Below are 14,816 nucleotides of genomic sequence, written 5' to 3' on the forward strand. Positions count from 1 at the left end.
CCCCCCCCCCCCCCGCCTCTTTGCCTACTTGTGATCTCTGTCAAATAAATGAATAAAATCTTTAAAAAACAACAATACAATCTTTTAAAAAGTCAGTATAATTCATGCCCTAAAGCTGCTGTTCTGGACAGAGCGACCGACATAGAGTCCACCACATTAGAGCTCGGGGGTATTCAGAGGGATGAGGTCACTGCAGTAATGAGGTTAAGGGCAGTGAAGGACAGGAAGACTTCCTAGTGGAGGTGGCAGCTGATCTGGGTTGGAAAGGGAGCAAGAATACATCAGCCAGCAGGAGAGAGGCATTTCAGTCAGTGAAACAGCACCTGCAGGAGTGCGGAGGGAGTTCGGGAAATGACAAGCGAGTGTGGTTGTACAGAGGGAGAGGGACGAAGAGAGCCTGGAGGGGCCCGGCAGGGCTGCAGTGGCGGGCAGCAGGCGGAGGCGTCGGGATGGCGCCGGGGAACAGCCAGGAGCCAAAGAACACAGTACACACAGGTCAAGGTCAGGTTTGCATGTTATAAAGATTCTGCAGCAGGAGCTCGGAGCAGGGTGAAGCTGGGGCAGAGGGCACCTGAGAGCGGGCAGCTGCAGTGCAGACGAGAGACAGTGAGGTCTGAACTAGTAAACATAATCATGACAGCTTTCTGCCACATCGTCTAGTCGGCGTCCCCCGTCTGGTAGCTTCCGTTTTGCCCTCCCACCCACCCACCAATGCCCAGTCAGGCGGCAAGGCAGCCTAGGCTCCTAGCCTCAAGCGAGAGATTTGAAGGGGCAGAAAACAGAAAATATCCAAACCTTCAGAGGAGCAGAGGAGACTCAGAGTTGAGACAAAATGGTGGGACATGTGGGGAAAATGGATGTTCCCTGAGACCAGAACCGGTCTCCTTTGCTCTCCACGCAGGGAAGTAGTGAGAACCTAGACTCCTGCTGATAGAGGTCCCACTCCCTGCTTTCCGGGAAGGACCTGGGCAGCTGGACCCTCACAGGGAACAGTGGTGTAATGAGGCCCTTATGTACAGAAACCCCGGACCCAGCCAGAAAGGAAGTGCCCGGATGAGTTACCCCCTTTTCCACTTGGGCTGTGGGCCCAAGTGGATTGTAAGGATACGGTTAAGGACCTAACGGGCCTTCCCTCTCAAGTCTTAACATCTCATACTCCCTCCAACTTGGCCTCCACCGTGGGAGATAGGAGGGGGGCAACCCAGCTGACTCACGTTGTCTCCACCATCCCAGTGCAACAGGGGCCGGAAACAGGGCCAAAGGAGAGTATTTCTTGCATACCGGCGTTAGGGACCACACGCAGCAATGACACGCACTGAGTGTTTATTGTATGGGGAGAGGGCTCAGAGGTTGAACCAGTAGGACCAAGTACGGGGTCAAGGATGCCTCCCATGGTTCCAGCTGATGGCGGGAACAGGGGATGGGTAGATGGGGGGAAACAGGAATTCCGCATGGGCAAGCCGAGTCTAGAATCTAATTCTAGAAATGACGGGCTTATCATTAGTAGGAAAGTCAGAGGACTGAATGGAGCGTTCATGGAAGTGTCTACACAAAGGGCAGATGGGTGGGGTCTGTTTGCATTCAAGGGTGGACAGGGACAGCAAAGGAGAACAGGGAAGAGAAGGATCCGGGACACAGTGGATCCTGGAGGCCAAGTGAGGAGACAGTTGCAAGGATACATCACCTAAAGTGGAAACCAAACAAGCAGGTGATTCAGAAAGGGTCCCTAGGACATGGAGAGGTCAGCGGAACTTGGCAAGCATAGTTTCAGTCCCTGCCCCCTCCCCAAGCTTTTATCCTTAAGGGAAGCCTGCTGAGTGGCCACGGCCTGAGCTGCCTGTCTGGCCCTGGGCAGGCTCTGGTGGCATCCTGGAGGCCAGCCTGCAGGCAGGAGCGGTGGCAGCCAAGAAAGCCTGCTTTGGCCGTGGGCCCCATATGTGGCACCCAGCATGACGCAGGTCCTCAGCAAAGGCTGCCCAGTACAGGGGGGCCCAGTGGCTTCCTGGTAATTTTATCTCTGGCAAAGGCCTCTTTACTTAAAAGAGACCTCTCCGCCAGGAAATGAGGATGTTTTCTTTCTGCTGCAGGCCACCCTGCTTGGGTTAGCCCCGCAGGCACCTGTCGTCCTGGGGCCCACTGTCCTCTCATTAAGCAGAACATGGAGGTTGCAGATCAGCGGAGCTGGGAGAAGGACCGGGAAAGCAAAGAGACTCTTCTGATCTCCAGGCCCTTTCTAACCATCAACTTTAACCCCACTCCCAAATGTGAAATGTCCCAGCGCGCGTGTCTGTGTGCGTGTGGAAGGGTTCACTTCTAGAGCAGTCCAGGCCTCATTAACGCTTGCAATCACAGTGCACTGGAAAGAACCCGAGGCTGATTAGCCCAGAATCAGAGACTCCGGGGTCTGATCCCAGCTTCACCACTGCTCTGTGACCTCGGGGTGGTCCCATCTGCTTCCTGAGCCCGGTCCCCTCCTCCAGAGAGTGACAGCACGGGACAGAGCATCCCTGAGGTCATAACTGGTAACAAGCCAGCACGCTTTGAATCCTTGCTTGCAGGGAGGGGCATGAGGGGTGTGTGCAGGGGTGAGGGGGACAGGAAGGGCAATGGAATGCAGGTAACCGTGCCTGACCCTGACCGCTGTCAGTGGCGCAGCACTAAGATAGGGCGCCTGAGCTGTCCATCAAAACATTCCTAGGGGTGGAGGGCGGTACCTGGTTGTCTGGTAACCCCAGGGCTCTGAGCTCAGAGCTTGGCCAGGTAACCCAAGCCAGAGGGACCATTCCAGAAGGCCAGCCACAGAGAAATCGAGGGAGGTAAGGCATCCCGTGGCTGGGGCCCCAAGGCCTGGTAGGGGGTAGCTAGGGACGCCCCACGGATGAGGGCCTTGAAGGCAAGATTCCTAGGTATTCTTGGTCACGGGGAATTTCTTTAAAAGGAGGATCACCTCTGCCTGCCTCTCTTAAAAAAGAGGGGGAAGGACAAAGGAGAGGAGAGGGGCTGAGAGCCCAGGCCTGAGTCTTTGCCACGCCTTTCTCCAGCTCCTGGGAGGAGAGCTCAGGAAAAGGCTCTCTTTGCCTTTCCAGGGGAGAGGTGAGATCCTGGTGGGGAAAAGCATATTTGAAGCCACCGCAGGGTGCTGGGGGACCAGGACTAGCCGGCCACGGAGAAGAGGACCCTGAGGTTGGGCGTGGGCAGTGAAGGGAGAGACAGCGTTCTGCCCGCCAAGCTGCCTCCTTGCCAACTCACTAGCCCGTTCGGCTCCGTGTCCTTGGTGCCCGGTGGCTGCTTATATGCCGCAGGCGCTCCCCGAGTACGCAGCAGGCGCTCACCGATGGCTGGCTTGATCTACACCTTGGGATCAGGCAGCAGGAGCACCCATCCTTGTGAGTGGCTGGGTGTCCGGGGAGGAACAACAGGAAGGAGGCGACGGGCAGAGGCCCTGCACGTTCTGCTGTCTACTCCTTCGCTCCCTCAGTGAGGATTGTGTGGGCGTGGGAACGTGTATTTAACACGTATGTTACATGGCTTTTCCCTTGTTAAGCGGGTTCCCAGTGCGCTCGCATGGTTGTGTCCATCTCTGTCCGTGAACATTTACGCAGAACGTGGTCTGTGCCGGCCCCTTCAGATCTCCCCTGACCTAGCAGGAGAGACAGACAAGAAAGTCAACAACTTTAACCCGGCATGAGCGACGCCGTGAAGGACACAGGCCTAGGTGCTCTGGGAGTCCAGAAGGACCCAGACGGTCGAGGGGGGGAGGCTTTCTGGAGGGCACTGTTACTTAGTCCCGAAGGACTAAGAATGAGTTGGGACATTGGAGGAAGGCTTGATAGGGCCCCGGGAGGATCACTGAGGCAAAGTACAATGACAGAGAGAAGGCCTTGAAACCCCGAGGTGATAGTAGGGCGGGAGTGGGGCTGAATCACCCTGGAGGGATCCTGCTTTGGAGGAAGCCAAGGGTAACATACTGACCCTTCTGCTCCCCACTGTCAGCACCATGTCTTTCTCCAACCCTGAGGCTGCGCCCCGAGGGCCTGAGCCTGAACCCTCGAGCTCCAAGAAGAAGAAGAAGAGAAAGCGGCCGCAGCACGAGGCCAGCATCCAAGCCCTCACCAGGGCTGGCCACGGAGCCCTACTGGCTGGCCGGAACCATGAAGCCTTGACCTGCTTCCAGAGGGCCTTCGTCCTGGCCTCTGAACCCCCACAAACTCGGGACACCCCCGTTTTCCGGGCCTGTGCCTTCAACCTGGGGGCCGCCTATGTGGAGACTGGGGACCCAGCCAGAGGCCTGGAGCTGCTGCTGCGAGCCCAGCCTGCAGAGAAGGCACAGGGCAGAGGTCGTGGAGACCAGTGTTTCAACGTGGCTTTGGCCTACGAGGCCCTGGGGAAGCTGCCTCAAGCTTTGGCCTGGTACCACAGGGCCCTGGGCCACTACCGGCCTCTCAGCGACCAGGGACAAGCCCAGGCAAAAATGGGAGCCTGCTACCGGGCCCTGGGACAGCCTGAGCTCGCAGCCCAGTGTCTGCAGGAGGCTAGCCAGGCCTATGCCCAAGCTGGGCAGCCCCAGGCTGCAGCCCTGGCCGCGGGGGCAGCGGCAGTGTGCATGCTGGACAGCGGCCAGCACGGGGCGGCCGAAGTGGTGCAGGTGCTGGAGGAGAGCCGGAGGCTTGCAGAGAGGAGCCCTGAGAGCAGCCTGCTGGGTGAGGCCTTCGGGCAGAGGAGGTGTGGGTCTGGGGACGTTCAGACCAAGTGATGCTCTGGGAGGTGGGGTGCTGGCAGAGGCTTCTCTGGGGGCCGGGGAAAGGGCGAAGGACCCCGGGAGAGGGGCACAGGGGCCGTACCGAGGCAGCATCAGCAGCAACTGGCCTGGCTACCTGTGACCCTGGCCATGCCCTCCAGGGCAGCTCTATGTTGACCTCGGCCTGAGCTACTCCCAGCTCCAACTGTTCCCGCTAGCAGCAGAGGCCTTCCTGCGGGCCCTGCCCCTGTGTCAGGGACCAGGAGAGGAGGCCGCAGTGCTGAGAAACCTCGGGGCGGCCCAAAGTGCCCTCGGCAACTATCAGGAAGCTCGGGACTTTCACCAGAAGGCCGCTGACCTGCATGGTGGGTACCCGGGCCTGGGGAAGGGGATAGGGACTCAGCGGGGCCCCAGCTGGGGCGCAAGGTGGACAGACCTTTAGGGCGGGGTATGGGGCCGGAGCGTGCAGAACCAGAGGAGGGCCGCTGGTGCGGGAGATGGGGCAGGCAGACGGGATGGGGGACGAGGGCTCAGAGGCCGAGGCCTGGGCTTGGGAAGGCAGCAGTGGGCAGAGGGCATAGCCCCAGCTGGGAGAGGAGGTCTCCTGGGGGGGCGGGCAGGTGGAGATGCCTTCTGGCCAAAACTCAGGCCTGAGGAGAGGCTGGCTATGGAGAGCTGCAATCCCTGTGGTGCCTTGGGGAGGGGTGCTGGGGCTGAGCGCCTCGACTCCTGGGTGCCTGCTGGGCTTGCTGGCCGACGTCTCAGCAGTCAAAGTCCCCTCTTAGGACGGGACTGGCTCTGTTGTCAGGCTTGGTGGGGCAACGGCGGGAGCAGGGACGAAGCTTCAGCGGCCTGGCGTTCGCCCTGAGCCAGCTGGGGGACCACGGAGCCGCCCGAGACAGCTACCTGCATGCCCTCCAGGCAGCCCGGGACACCGGTGAGGGCTTAGCAGGTGGCTTGCCAAGGGGGCCAGGCCAGGGGTCCCGGGGGCTGGTGGCGAGTACTTCTGGAAGGGAGGGTCAGTGCTGCAGGGACCCAAGAGAGGACCTCCGGGCTGTCTTCCCCAGGGGACACAAAGGGGCAGTGGCAGGCCTGCGAGGGGCTGGGGGCCGCGGCAGCCAGACTGGGGCAGCACGACCAGGCCTTGCGCTACTATAAGGAAGCACTGGCCCGGAGTCAGGTGAGACCACCCCTCCCAGAACCCGGCTCTTCCTCTACGCCTCCAGCAGGCCTCGTCTGCTGACCGTCCCGCGTTCTGTCCTCTCCTTGCCATCTCTCCATCCACTCACCAAACGCACAACGGGCACACTGTGTGCTAGGTCCCAGGACTCTGCTGTGAGGAAGATCCTGTCCCTTCACAGTTCCAGGCGGGCAGTAGCAAGATCCGGGCAAGGGCGTGGGGATGGGGTAGAAGAGAAAGGAAGACAGAGCCCCCTCCCTCCGCCCTCTCCAGTTTCTTGCCTCCCCAATCCACAGAGGACCGCATAGGCCAGACCCTCCCCATTCCCCCATTATCCACCCTCTCTCTAGAAGGAGCCAGACTCTGTGCGGGACCGGCTGGTGGCCAAGCTGGCCGATGCCATGAGGATGAACCTGGTGCAGGCTGGGCTTGTCCCAACGTACACGCTGGTGAGGTGACCCTGGACAGGGACCTGGGGGTGGGGAGAGGCCACCCTGAGAAGGAGATGGTGGCAGGCAGAGCTGACCCCATCAGGGATGCTGCCAGGACCCTGGGTGTTCATCCGCCGGGGAGTGGGGGAGGGGAGCCTGGAGAGGGGACACGGGTCACTTTCCCGAGGACACGGGGGGTGGGGAGGTGGGCGGAGGATTCTGGCATATCTCCCAGCGCTGCGCTGTGCCCCGTCTCTGGCTGGGTGGTAACTGACCCAGCAGCTGAGCGTCAGGTGCCATCAAGGATGCCAGGCCCTACCCACAGCGGGCGGAAAGCAAGTCCCTGGCTGCAGTTCTCCAAAAGGCCACAGGGTGGGGCAGTGCTCCCGGGAGGGGCCTGTCCCCGGAGGCGGGGCTGCGCGCGCGTCCCTGCAGGTCTCACCGCCCCCTCCCTCTCCGGCTCCCCTCAACCCTGTCTCTGCGGAGATGCTCTCAGGCAACCAACTCTCCTCCAGGAATTAAAATTATACTTCAGTATTTATTCTATGTGTTTAATGGAGTTTTATGTCTTCTCTTAAAGACCAGGACACTGTATTTATAATTTTCGAGCAAAATGAAATTAGTCTGGTTCGGGGCAGAGGACTGGCGGCCACCAGCCTTCTGGGACTTTGCCCCCGGAGGCTCCAGGCAGGGTGGGGGTGGAGGCCAGGCTCTGGGCAGGCGTGATAATGGGGAGCCTGATTCTACCGTGAGAGTCACTAGCCGAGACCCCAAGGATTTCCACTCCGATGGGTGGCACGCCCCAGGCTGTCTGTAGCATGTCTGTGTCTCTGGGGGGCCGTGGTGTGTGCAGAGAACACACACTCGCAGATACACCCCTAGCCAGTTCCCTTTGCTCCCCACCATTCCCAGACTTCAGCGCCAGGGAGGATCCAGGCTCCAGGGGTGGCAGCAGGGCCCCCAGCCAGGGCAGGAAGGGGTGGGGCAGAAGTGCCACACAGGTGAGTGGGGCAAGGCTGGGGCTCCAGGGTTGGTGGGGGAGAGGGGTGGTGCGCTGGAGGCATGCGGCCGCTGGGTGGGGGTTTGGGGTCTGCAGGCACCCCAGGGAGGAGGGGCTGGCCTGGTGCCGCTCTCCCCTCTGCTCCCCACCCCTCCAGGTCTTCGAGAGGGTGGGAAGAAGAAGAGTGCATGGAGAGCCAGGAGGAGACGGAGGACCAGCCGCTTCCCGATGATGTCCCCGTGGTGTCTTGGGCGCAGAGCCTGGAGTGTGAGTGGGAGCAGACCCACCCGGCTGTGCATCTCCTCCCCGAAAATGGGAGCACTGTCCCAACCCCTCCGGTTCCCCGAGGGCCCCCGGCCCTGGTCTGCCATTGAGGCCGTCCAGCCCTCCCCATCCTGCTCCTGTCCCGTTCATGTCTCAGGACCCTGTCCAGCTTCCCCTTCCGCAGTCACCTCTCCCCCTGGCTTCCTCGGCTTTCCTAGCCTCTAGAACCGTGGATCTTAGAGCACAGGTGTTACTGAAAGCCTGCTACGTGTCAGGTACCGGGTGCTGATCTTGTCCAGCTCCCTGTTTACCAGCTTCCCCCAGAGGCTCCAACCTCTGCGGGCAGCGTCCCTGGCTACATGCTATTCCGAGTGGAATTCCGTTTTGTTTGTAGCGTGTCCTCCAGACGGCAGCGAGTTGTCGCCGGACACCTGTCCTGCACAGAGCGCAGGCTCTGCGGCACCCTCCTTGTCAGCGACCAGGGCCCGCATCCCGCCCCCACCTCCCTGCTCTTCTCCCAAAGCTTTCTCTTCCCACCATGTGATTCCTGGTCCAGAGAGGCAAGTGATGAATGCGGCTGTCCCTCTCCATCCAGGTCCAGGAACCGGGGCCCATCTCCTGCTTGGAGGCCGAGGCCCCCTCCAAAAGGAGCACCCTGGCATTCTGGTACCCAGTGGCCCCCAAGCCAATAGGTAGGTCCCTGTGGGGGAGGGGAGGAGGCCTGAAGAATGGATAACAGGAGTGTGAAAGGATGTGACTTTGGATGGTTTTAACAGAACATGATCACTGGTCAAACTGGGGAAGATGTGGTCCAGTGATTGGGGGACTTTATCTTTGGCCTTGAACCATGGGAACAACACTCATCCAGCTCTAGAGCCTGGGGTGTTCCCTGTCTCCTGCACAGCCGGACTGGAGTCCCCCCAGAAAGGGACAATCCTGCTGAGCTGAACAGGGTCGGGGTGGGGGCGTGCGCTCAAACCTCCCCCTCCTAACCCGGAGCCTAGCAGCGGAGGGAGGGAGGCGAGGGCCGGGAGCTGCCGCCAGGGCGGGAGGCCCTTTGCCCTCTCTCCAGCACCCCACTGGCAAGCCCCGCCCTGCCTCCCGCAGGTGGTCGGGCTGGCCCAGGGAAGCCCCCAGCAGAAGCCGTCAGAGGAGACCCACGGAGTCTGGCTTCTGTGTGCTCATGTGACCCCACTCTGCGGGCCCTGAGTGTGGCCTCTGTGGTTTCTGGGACCAAGGCTCTTCCCCGCTGTCCAGTGCCCTACGGACACACAAGGGAACACCACCGGCAAGAGGGCACCTCTGTCGGCTGAACAGGGCCTTTGCAGTCTGGGCACTGAGGTGTTCTGTTTGTTCCTTGTTGGGAGTTTGGGGCTCGATGGGCAAAAGAAAAAGGGAAAATGGACCTTGAATTTCCCCCTTTTCCTTCTGGATCCAGACCTCATGACTGCTGAGGCCTCGCCGCTCTAAAAGCTGTGACATCTTGGTCAGGAGGCTTTGCAGTCATGGACTCGCTCCAGACCTCCACCTTCTCGAAGTGGAAATGGGGATTAAATGCTACAGAGGACTCATCTTAGCCCACAGATGGACTGTACCGCCTCCATGAAAGTCACGGGCTGGGGACACAGCCCCTCAGGCGTGCCGGACGCTGCTGTCAGCGGCCACCACATTTTGGAAAGTGTGTGGGTCACTCGGCGCCCACCACACCCTGCTCTGAGCCCTTCCCAAGGGTTTTCTCCCGCAGTCCTCACAGCAGACGACCCCCTTTCACAGATGAGGAGGACACGGGTGTCCTCCCGGCCACACAACTGAGAAGCGGGGAAGCCAGGATTCAAACCCGGCCGGTGAGCACCTCGTAGAATGGCGTGCGGCTTGCCACCCCGTTTACGCTAGGGCCTGCGGGGGGCTGACCGTGTTGGTACCGAATGTGCGGACGCCGACGGCCTGTGTTCTTGTAACTCATGACCCAATTAAACATCACACAAACTGATGAACAAAGTGTGAAAACAAGCCCTGTTTGTATGAAAACGAAGCTGAATCCTTGGAAGTCTTGATTAAGGTGAGTCAATTCAAAACCTACTGTTGAATTAGATGTGAGCAAGACGATGATCACGGTTTGGGGCAAAATAGTAAAAATCTACATGAATTTTGCACTCAGATTGCCTCAAACACACCATTAACTGTTCCACCTCCAGGAAGCAGCCTGGAAAGCGCAGGTGACCCCTAATGAGGTTGATACAGGAGGGCGCAGAGCTCCAGTCCTGGGCTCCAGGAGGAGACGCCGGCCGCACTCAGATGGCAAACGGATGCATTTTTAAATGGAAATAAAACAACCCATTCTCGCTCGTGTCAGGGAAGAGGGCCTCTATACACTGTGAAGTACTTCACCCTGAGAGTCTGAGGAGCCGTTAAACACCTGCAGGGGACCTAGCCTGGGCCACGCGTGGAACAGGCGGCTGGGGACACGGCGGCTCACCTTCCTTGGCACCTCGTCAGGCATTCAAGAAGTCTCGTGTGGGATGCAGGTCCACCTCCTGTTAACAAAGCCCGACATACCCTGCCTTTAAACAGAGACAGAGACAAATTTGTTCCTCTCCCATGAAAGCAGCCCCGGTTCGCGGAGCTTGGGGAGTCCGCAGGACGCCCCGTGGTCCCCACACAGGTTTCCCCTGCCCTCGTCTAAAATGGTGGCTCGGTGGCTGCAGAGCCCTTGTTCCCAGCCGGCAGGAGGGAAGGAGGAAGTGCCGGAAAATAAGCTCCCCCCCGCCAAAGGGAGGACCTGGCCGCCGCACCTCCCCTCTGCTCAGACCTCATTGGTCAGCATGTAGTCGCATGTACATGCCTCGCTGCTGCAAGGGAGAGTGGGAAATGTAGTGTTCAGCTGGGCAGCCCCAAGGCCAGACCCAACTCAGGGGTTCTGCTACCAAAGGAAGAGAAGAGAATGGATTTTGGGGGACAGGTAGCAGCACCTGCTCCACGGGAATATTGACACTGGGTCAGGCCAATGCTGTATCAACCGTCGTTAGCTCTACCATTTAATAGCTATATGTTCTTCTTTTTTTTTTAAGATTTTATTTATTTATTTGACAGACAGAGAGAGAGAGACAGCAAGAGATGTAACACAAGCGGGGGAAGAGGGAGAAGAAGAAGCAGGCTTCCAGCCAGAGCCCGATGCAGGGCTTGATCCCAGGACCCTGGGACCATGACCTGAGTGGAAGGCAGACGCCCAACAACTGAGGCACCCAGAAAGCCCTAGCTGTGTGGTCTTTGGAAAATTACTTGACTTCTCTGTGCTATAATGTGAGGATAAAGCCAGGTCATAGGATTGACAGGATGAAATAGGTAAGCATCTGGAACTCAACAGGGCTGCGATCACTGTGTCCTTCCTAAACTGCTTTTAAAGGCATTTCCCAAAGAAAACTCTGGAAGTCTGAAAGGCAGCGGTAAGATGGAGTAGGTCTTCAGCTCCTCCTTCCTCGGGACAGTCCTCCAGTGGCTGTCTTATAAATTCTGGGCATGTGGTGGGGGACGTGCGTGTCCCTGTTTTATTCCTACATCGCGTCGGAATGAAGTCAGCAGCGACAGTGCTCTACTTATTTCCTCACGCGTGGAAGGCCGCACCCTACAGGATAATGCTTCAGAGTTCAGACTAGCTCAAGCTGCTTGGACCCTTGCTCCGTGGACAGCTGTCACTGTATCATTGGGCATGTCAGTCAACATCTTGGAGCTTAGTTTTCTCAGTCTGGAAAATGGGGATGGTAACAGGGCTGCCACAAGGATAAAATGAGCTGATTCGTGTTAGCACGGGGCACATGCTCAGAAAACACGCCTCGCACTGTGTTTTAGAGATGAATCGTCAGGAGGCCCCTGGACGGCTCAGTCAGAAGACCCTATGACTCTTGATCTCAGGGTCATGAGTTCAAGCTCCATGTTGGGTGTAGAGATTACTTAAAAGTAAAATCTTTAACAAAAATAAATAAAAGTAATCTTTACACCCTCATGACCTGAGATCACCGGCGGGCATGTTCCTCCCGCGGAGCCGGCCAGGTGCCCCACCATAAGTATCATCTACCTTGATAAAGGGGACAAACGCTGAGTATCAGGGAAACGGAGCGCGCTATGCTGGTAAGCAGAGGCGGGCAGGGGCAGCTAATGTGGTTGGGACAGGGGTCCCAAACTACACCGCAAACAGCAGTCCACACGGCCTTGGGGTTAACTTTCAAGCCTCTGCAGTCCTTGCTTGCCGACCTAAGGCCCTTGGTCTGCCGCAGGACACCCCCTTTCCCTGAGGCGCGAAGGGACTCTGGGGAACACTAGGCCTGCTCAGGGTTGTGTTTACGAACGATTCACCGCCCGGGCACCGGCTTCTCCCGCACCGAGCCCCCGTTTCTGGCGCTCTCCCCTTCAAAACGCTCCAGGATCGCTCGGCTTGAAGGCTGGCCCTGGGGTTCGGTCCACCCCGTTCCCAGGTCGCCCGCTTCCTGAATGAAGCCCGGCTCCCTTCCCACCCGCGCTTGTCCCTCTAGCAGGGACCGGCCGCGACGGCGAGGACCCGAGCTCCGGGCCGGCCTTGTGAGCGCCCGCACCGTCGAAGTGGGAGCTCACGGGACGCGGACATCAGGGAGGCCCCGTCCACTCAGCCGGGCAGTGCCAGGGCAGGACCTCGGGCTGCCCGCACCGCCACCGGCGCCCGAGGACCCATTACTACACACTTTGCCCGCAGGGCGGCCCCGCCCCCGGAATGCGCGGCCCCGCCCCCGGAATGCGCGGCCCCGCCTCCGCGGGGGGAGGGGGAGACCCCCGCGGCCCCGCCTCCGAGGGCGGAGCCGGCGCCGCACATGCGCCGGGCGAGCTCCATGTCCCCGCTGCGGGCGCTGCTGGGGCTCGGGCTGCTGGCCGCCGGCTCCCATCTGCGGCGCGTCCCGGGCCAGGCCGGCGCCTGCCGTGCGGGGCCCGCGTGGTGGGGGACGCGGCGGCCGCGCTCGGGCGGCCCCGGGGAGCCTGTGGACATGGCGAGCCCGGCGGTGAAGTACCTGAGGTAGGCGAGGCCGGGGCGGGCTCGCTGGGGGGCGGGAGCGGGGACGGGCCGCGCGCGGGGCGCCGGGACTGAGGCTCGGGGTGTCCGCAGCCAGGAGGAGGCCCAGGCGGTGGACGAGGAGCTGTTCAACGAGTACCAGTTCAGCGTGGACCAACTAATGGAGCTGGCCGGGCTGAGCTGCGCCACGGCCATCGCCAAGGTCAGCGGCCTGGGCACCGCCGAGTGGCGGGGACAGCGGGCCGGGCTGGCGCGGGGCCGCCCAGCGCCCCTGACTGCCCTCTGACCCCGCCTCCAGGCCTATCCCCCCAAGTCCATGTCCCGGAGCCCCCCCGCCGTCCTGGTCATCTGCGGGCCCGGGAATAACGGAGGAGACGGTCTGGTCTGCGCGCGGCACCTCAAGCTCTTCGTGAGTGTGTGGGCGAGGACCCGGGCGGCGGGGCTTCCGGGCCCCGGGCTCGGACGACCCTTCTCCTTTCCTCCAGGGCTACCAGCCAACCATTTATTACCCCAAAAGGCCGAACAAGCCGCTCTTCACAGCGCTGGTGACCCAGTGTCAGAAAATGGAAATCCCTTTCCTTGGTGACATGCCTCCGGAGGTAGGTGGCTCCAGTGCGGGTCCTCCCGTTCCCCAGCCACCGCCGGTGTCCTGCTCCTCCTCCTGTTCCCAGGCCGAGCTCGCTCGCTGAGCTCTCTGGAGGGTGGACTCCGTGCAGGCGGGGGCGGGGTGCCGATCTGGGCTGTTTGAGTAGGGGACCCCTGCCAGTGGACGTGCTCCATCAGTGCCCTCCTGCCGCCTTCCCCGAAGCCCCTCTCCCTTCACTTCCACGGTCAGCGCTTTCCCGCTGAGGCCAGGACGCGTAAGCAGTAAACTGCCTCATCCTAAACCCTTTCCTTAGTCTACAGACCAGGGGTGGAGGTGAGAACTTTAAGTTTAACGCATTCAACAGCGGAAGAGACTGGGATGGTGCAGAGAAGGCAAGTGGCTTGTCCGGACTCCTGGACTCAGGCCGTCAAACCCTGTACCTCCCCAGGGTCCGGCAGGCCCTCAGAACAGATCTGTCTGGGCTCAGCTCGGCCTCATCAATGACCAGCTTGTGCTGAAGTCTAGGCTTGAGAATGCCTCCTAAATCGGTGACCTATTTGTGCCTCTGTGAGGGGTGCATGCAAGGCACAGCCGTCTCCCACCAAGGGCCCCTGTGCGGCTGCGGGCTGTGACGGGCGCCCCTTCCTGCCCCCACAGCCCAGGCTGATCGAGGAACTGTACGAGCTGGTCGTGGATGCCATCTTTGGCTTCGGCTTCAAAGGCGATGTCCGGGAGCCATTCCGCAGCGTCCTCAGTGTCCTGAATGGGCTCACGGTGCCCATCGCGAGTATTGACATCCCCTCAGGTGCTGGGTCCAAGGAGGCTGGGGACCGGGGGGCGGGGATTGGGGCTGGGACCCTGCCCTGTCCTGAGACAGGCACCTGGGCGTCCTCGTTCTTGACCCAAGGCTCAGACCAAGCTTAAAGCTGCGTCTGGAGGGGCAGAACACAGCTTTGTGGGTTCCACGAAAGGGCCAGGGAGCAGAGCTGAGGACTCCTGCCCGTATGTGTTGGATCCAAGAGACCAAAGCCCAGGGGTCCACGGAGCTTCAAGGACTCAACGCAGGTTCCTCAAGTGGGGACACAGGGGCCTCCCGCTCCTTCAGGACAGGGGTAGAGCAGGGCACGAAGAGGAACAGATCCCGTCCTCTTTCCCTGAATACCATCCTCTTCTCAGGATGGGACGTGGAGAAGGGGAACTCCGGAGGGATCCAGCCAGACTTGCTCATCTCCCTGACAGCACCCAAAAAGTCGGCCACCCAGTTCACTGGGCGCTACCACTACCTGGGGGGTCGCTTTGTGCCACCTGCTCTGGAAAAGAAGTACCAGCTGAATCTGCCGCCCTACCCGGACACCGAGTGCGTCTACCGTCTGCAGTGAGGGGGGCCGGGCGGCTGTTCCTCCCAATAAAGACTTCGTGGCCCTCTCCAGAGCCGTGCAATCCGGGGAGCCTTCCTGGCAGTAATGGGTGACAGGCGGCGGGAGCCAGAGAGTGACCTGGCAGACACGGGGCCACCTCTCCACAGGGTCAGAACTGGGTCCAGGGAGGCAGCTGGGGTGTTTGGGTGCAACAAACACGGACT

At 60.4% G+C, this 14,816-nt stretch overlaps 2 protein-coding genes across 2 annotated transcripts; both read left to right on the plus strand.

Annotated features, from left to right (window-relative positions):
* Positions 1-3,997: 3,997 nt before the first annotated feature.
* On the plus strand, positions 3,998-9,280 carry TTC24 (tetratricopeptide repeat domain 24). The gene is made up of 9 exons (XM_032845063.1): positions 3,998-4,700; positions 4,900-5,103; positions 5,547-5,675; positions 5,806-5,918; positions 6,269-6,367; positions 7,262-7,350; positions 7,507-7,616; positions 8,209-8,305; positions 8,721-9,280. The coding sequence occupies exons 1-9, from the start codon at positions 3,998-4,000 to the stop codon at positions 8,800-8,802; spliced, it is 1,626 nt and encodes a 541-aa protein (XP_032700954.1). The 3' UTR covers positions 8,803-9,280.
* A 3,166-nt stretch (positions 9,281-12,446) lies between these two features.
* On the plus strand, positions 12,447-14,663 carry NAXE (NAD(P)HX epimerase). The gene is made up of 6 exons (XM_032845065.1): positions 12,447-12,651; positions 12,742-12,850; positions 12,947-13,057; positions 13,134-13,247; positions 13,892-14,039; positions 14,411-14,663. The coding sequence occupies exons 1-6, from the start codon at positions 12,452-12,454 to the stop codon at positions 14,611-14,613; spliced, it is 885 nt and encodes a 294-aa protein (XP_032700956.1). The 5' UTR covers positions 12,447-12,451; the 3' UTR covers positions 14,614-14,663.
* The last annotated feature ends 153 nt before the right edge of the window (positions 14,664-14,816 follow it).

Source organism: Lontra canadensis, unplaced genomic scaffold (genome assembly GCF_010015895.1).
Source record: "Lontra canadensis isolate GAN:19392208 unplaced genomic scaffold, GSC_riverotter_1.0 scaffold160, whole genome shotgun sequence".
NCBI lineage: Eukaryota > Metazoa > Chordata > Mammalia > Carnivora > Mustelidae > Lontra > Lontra canadensis.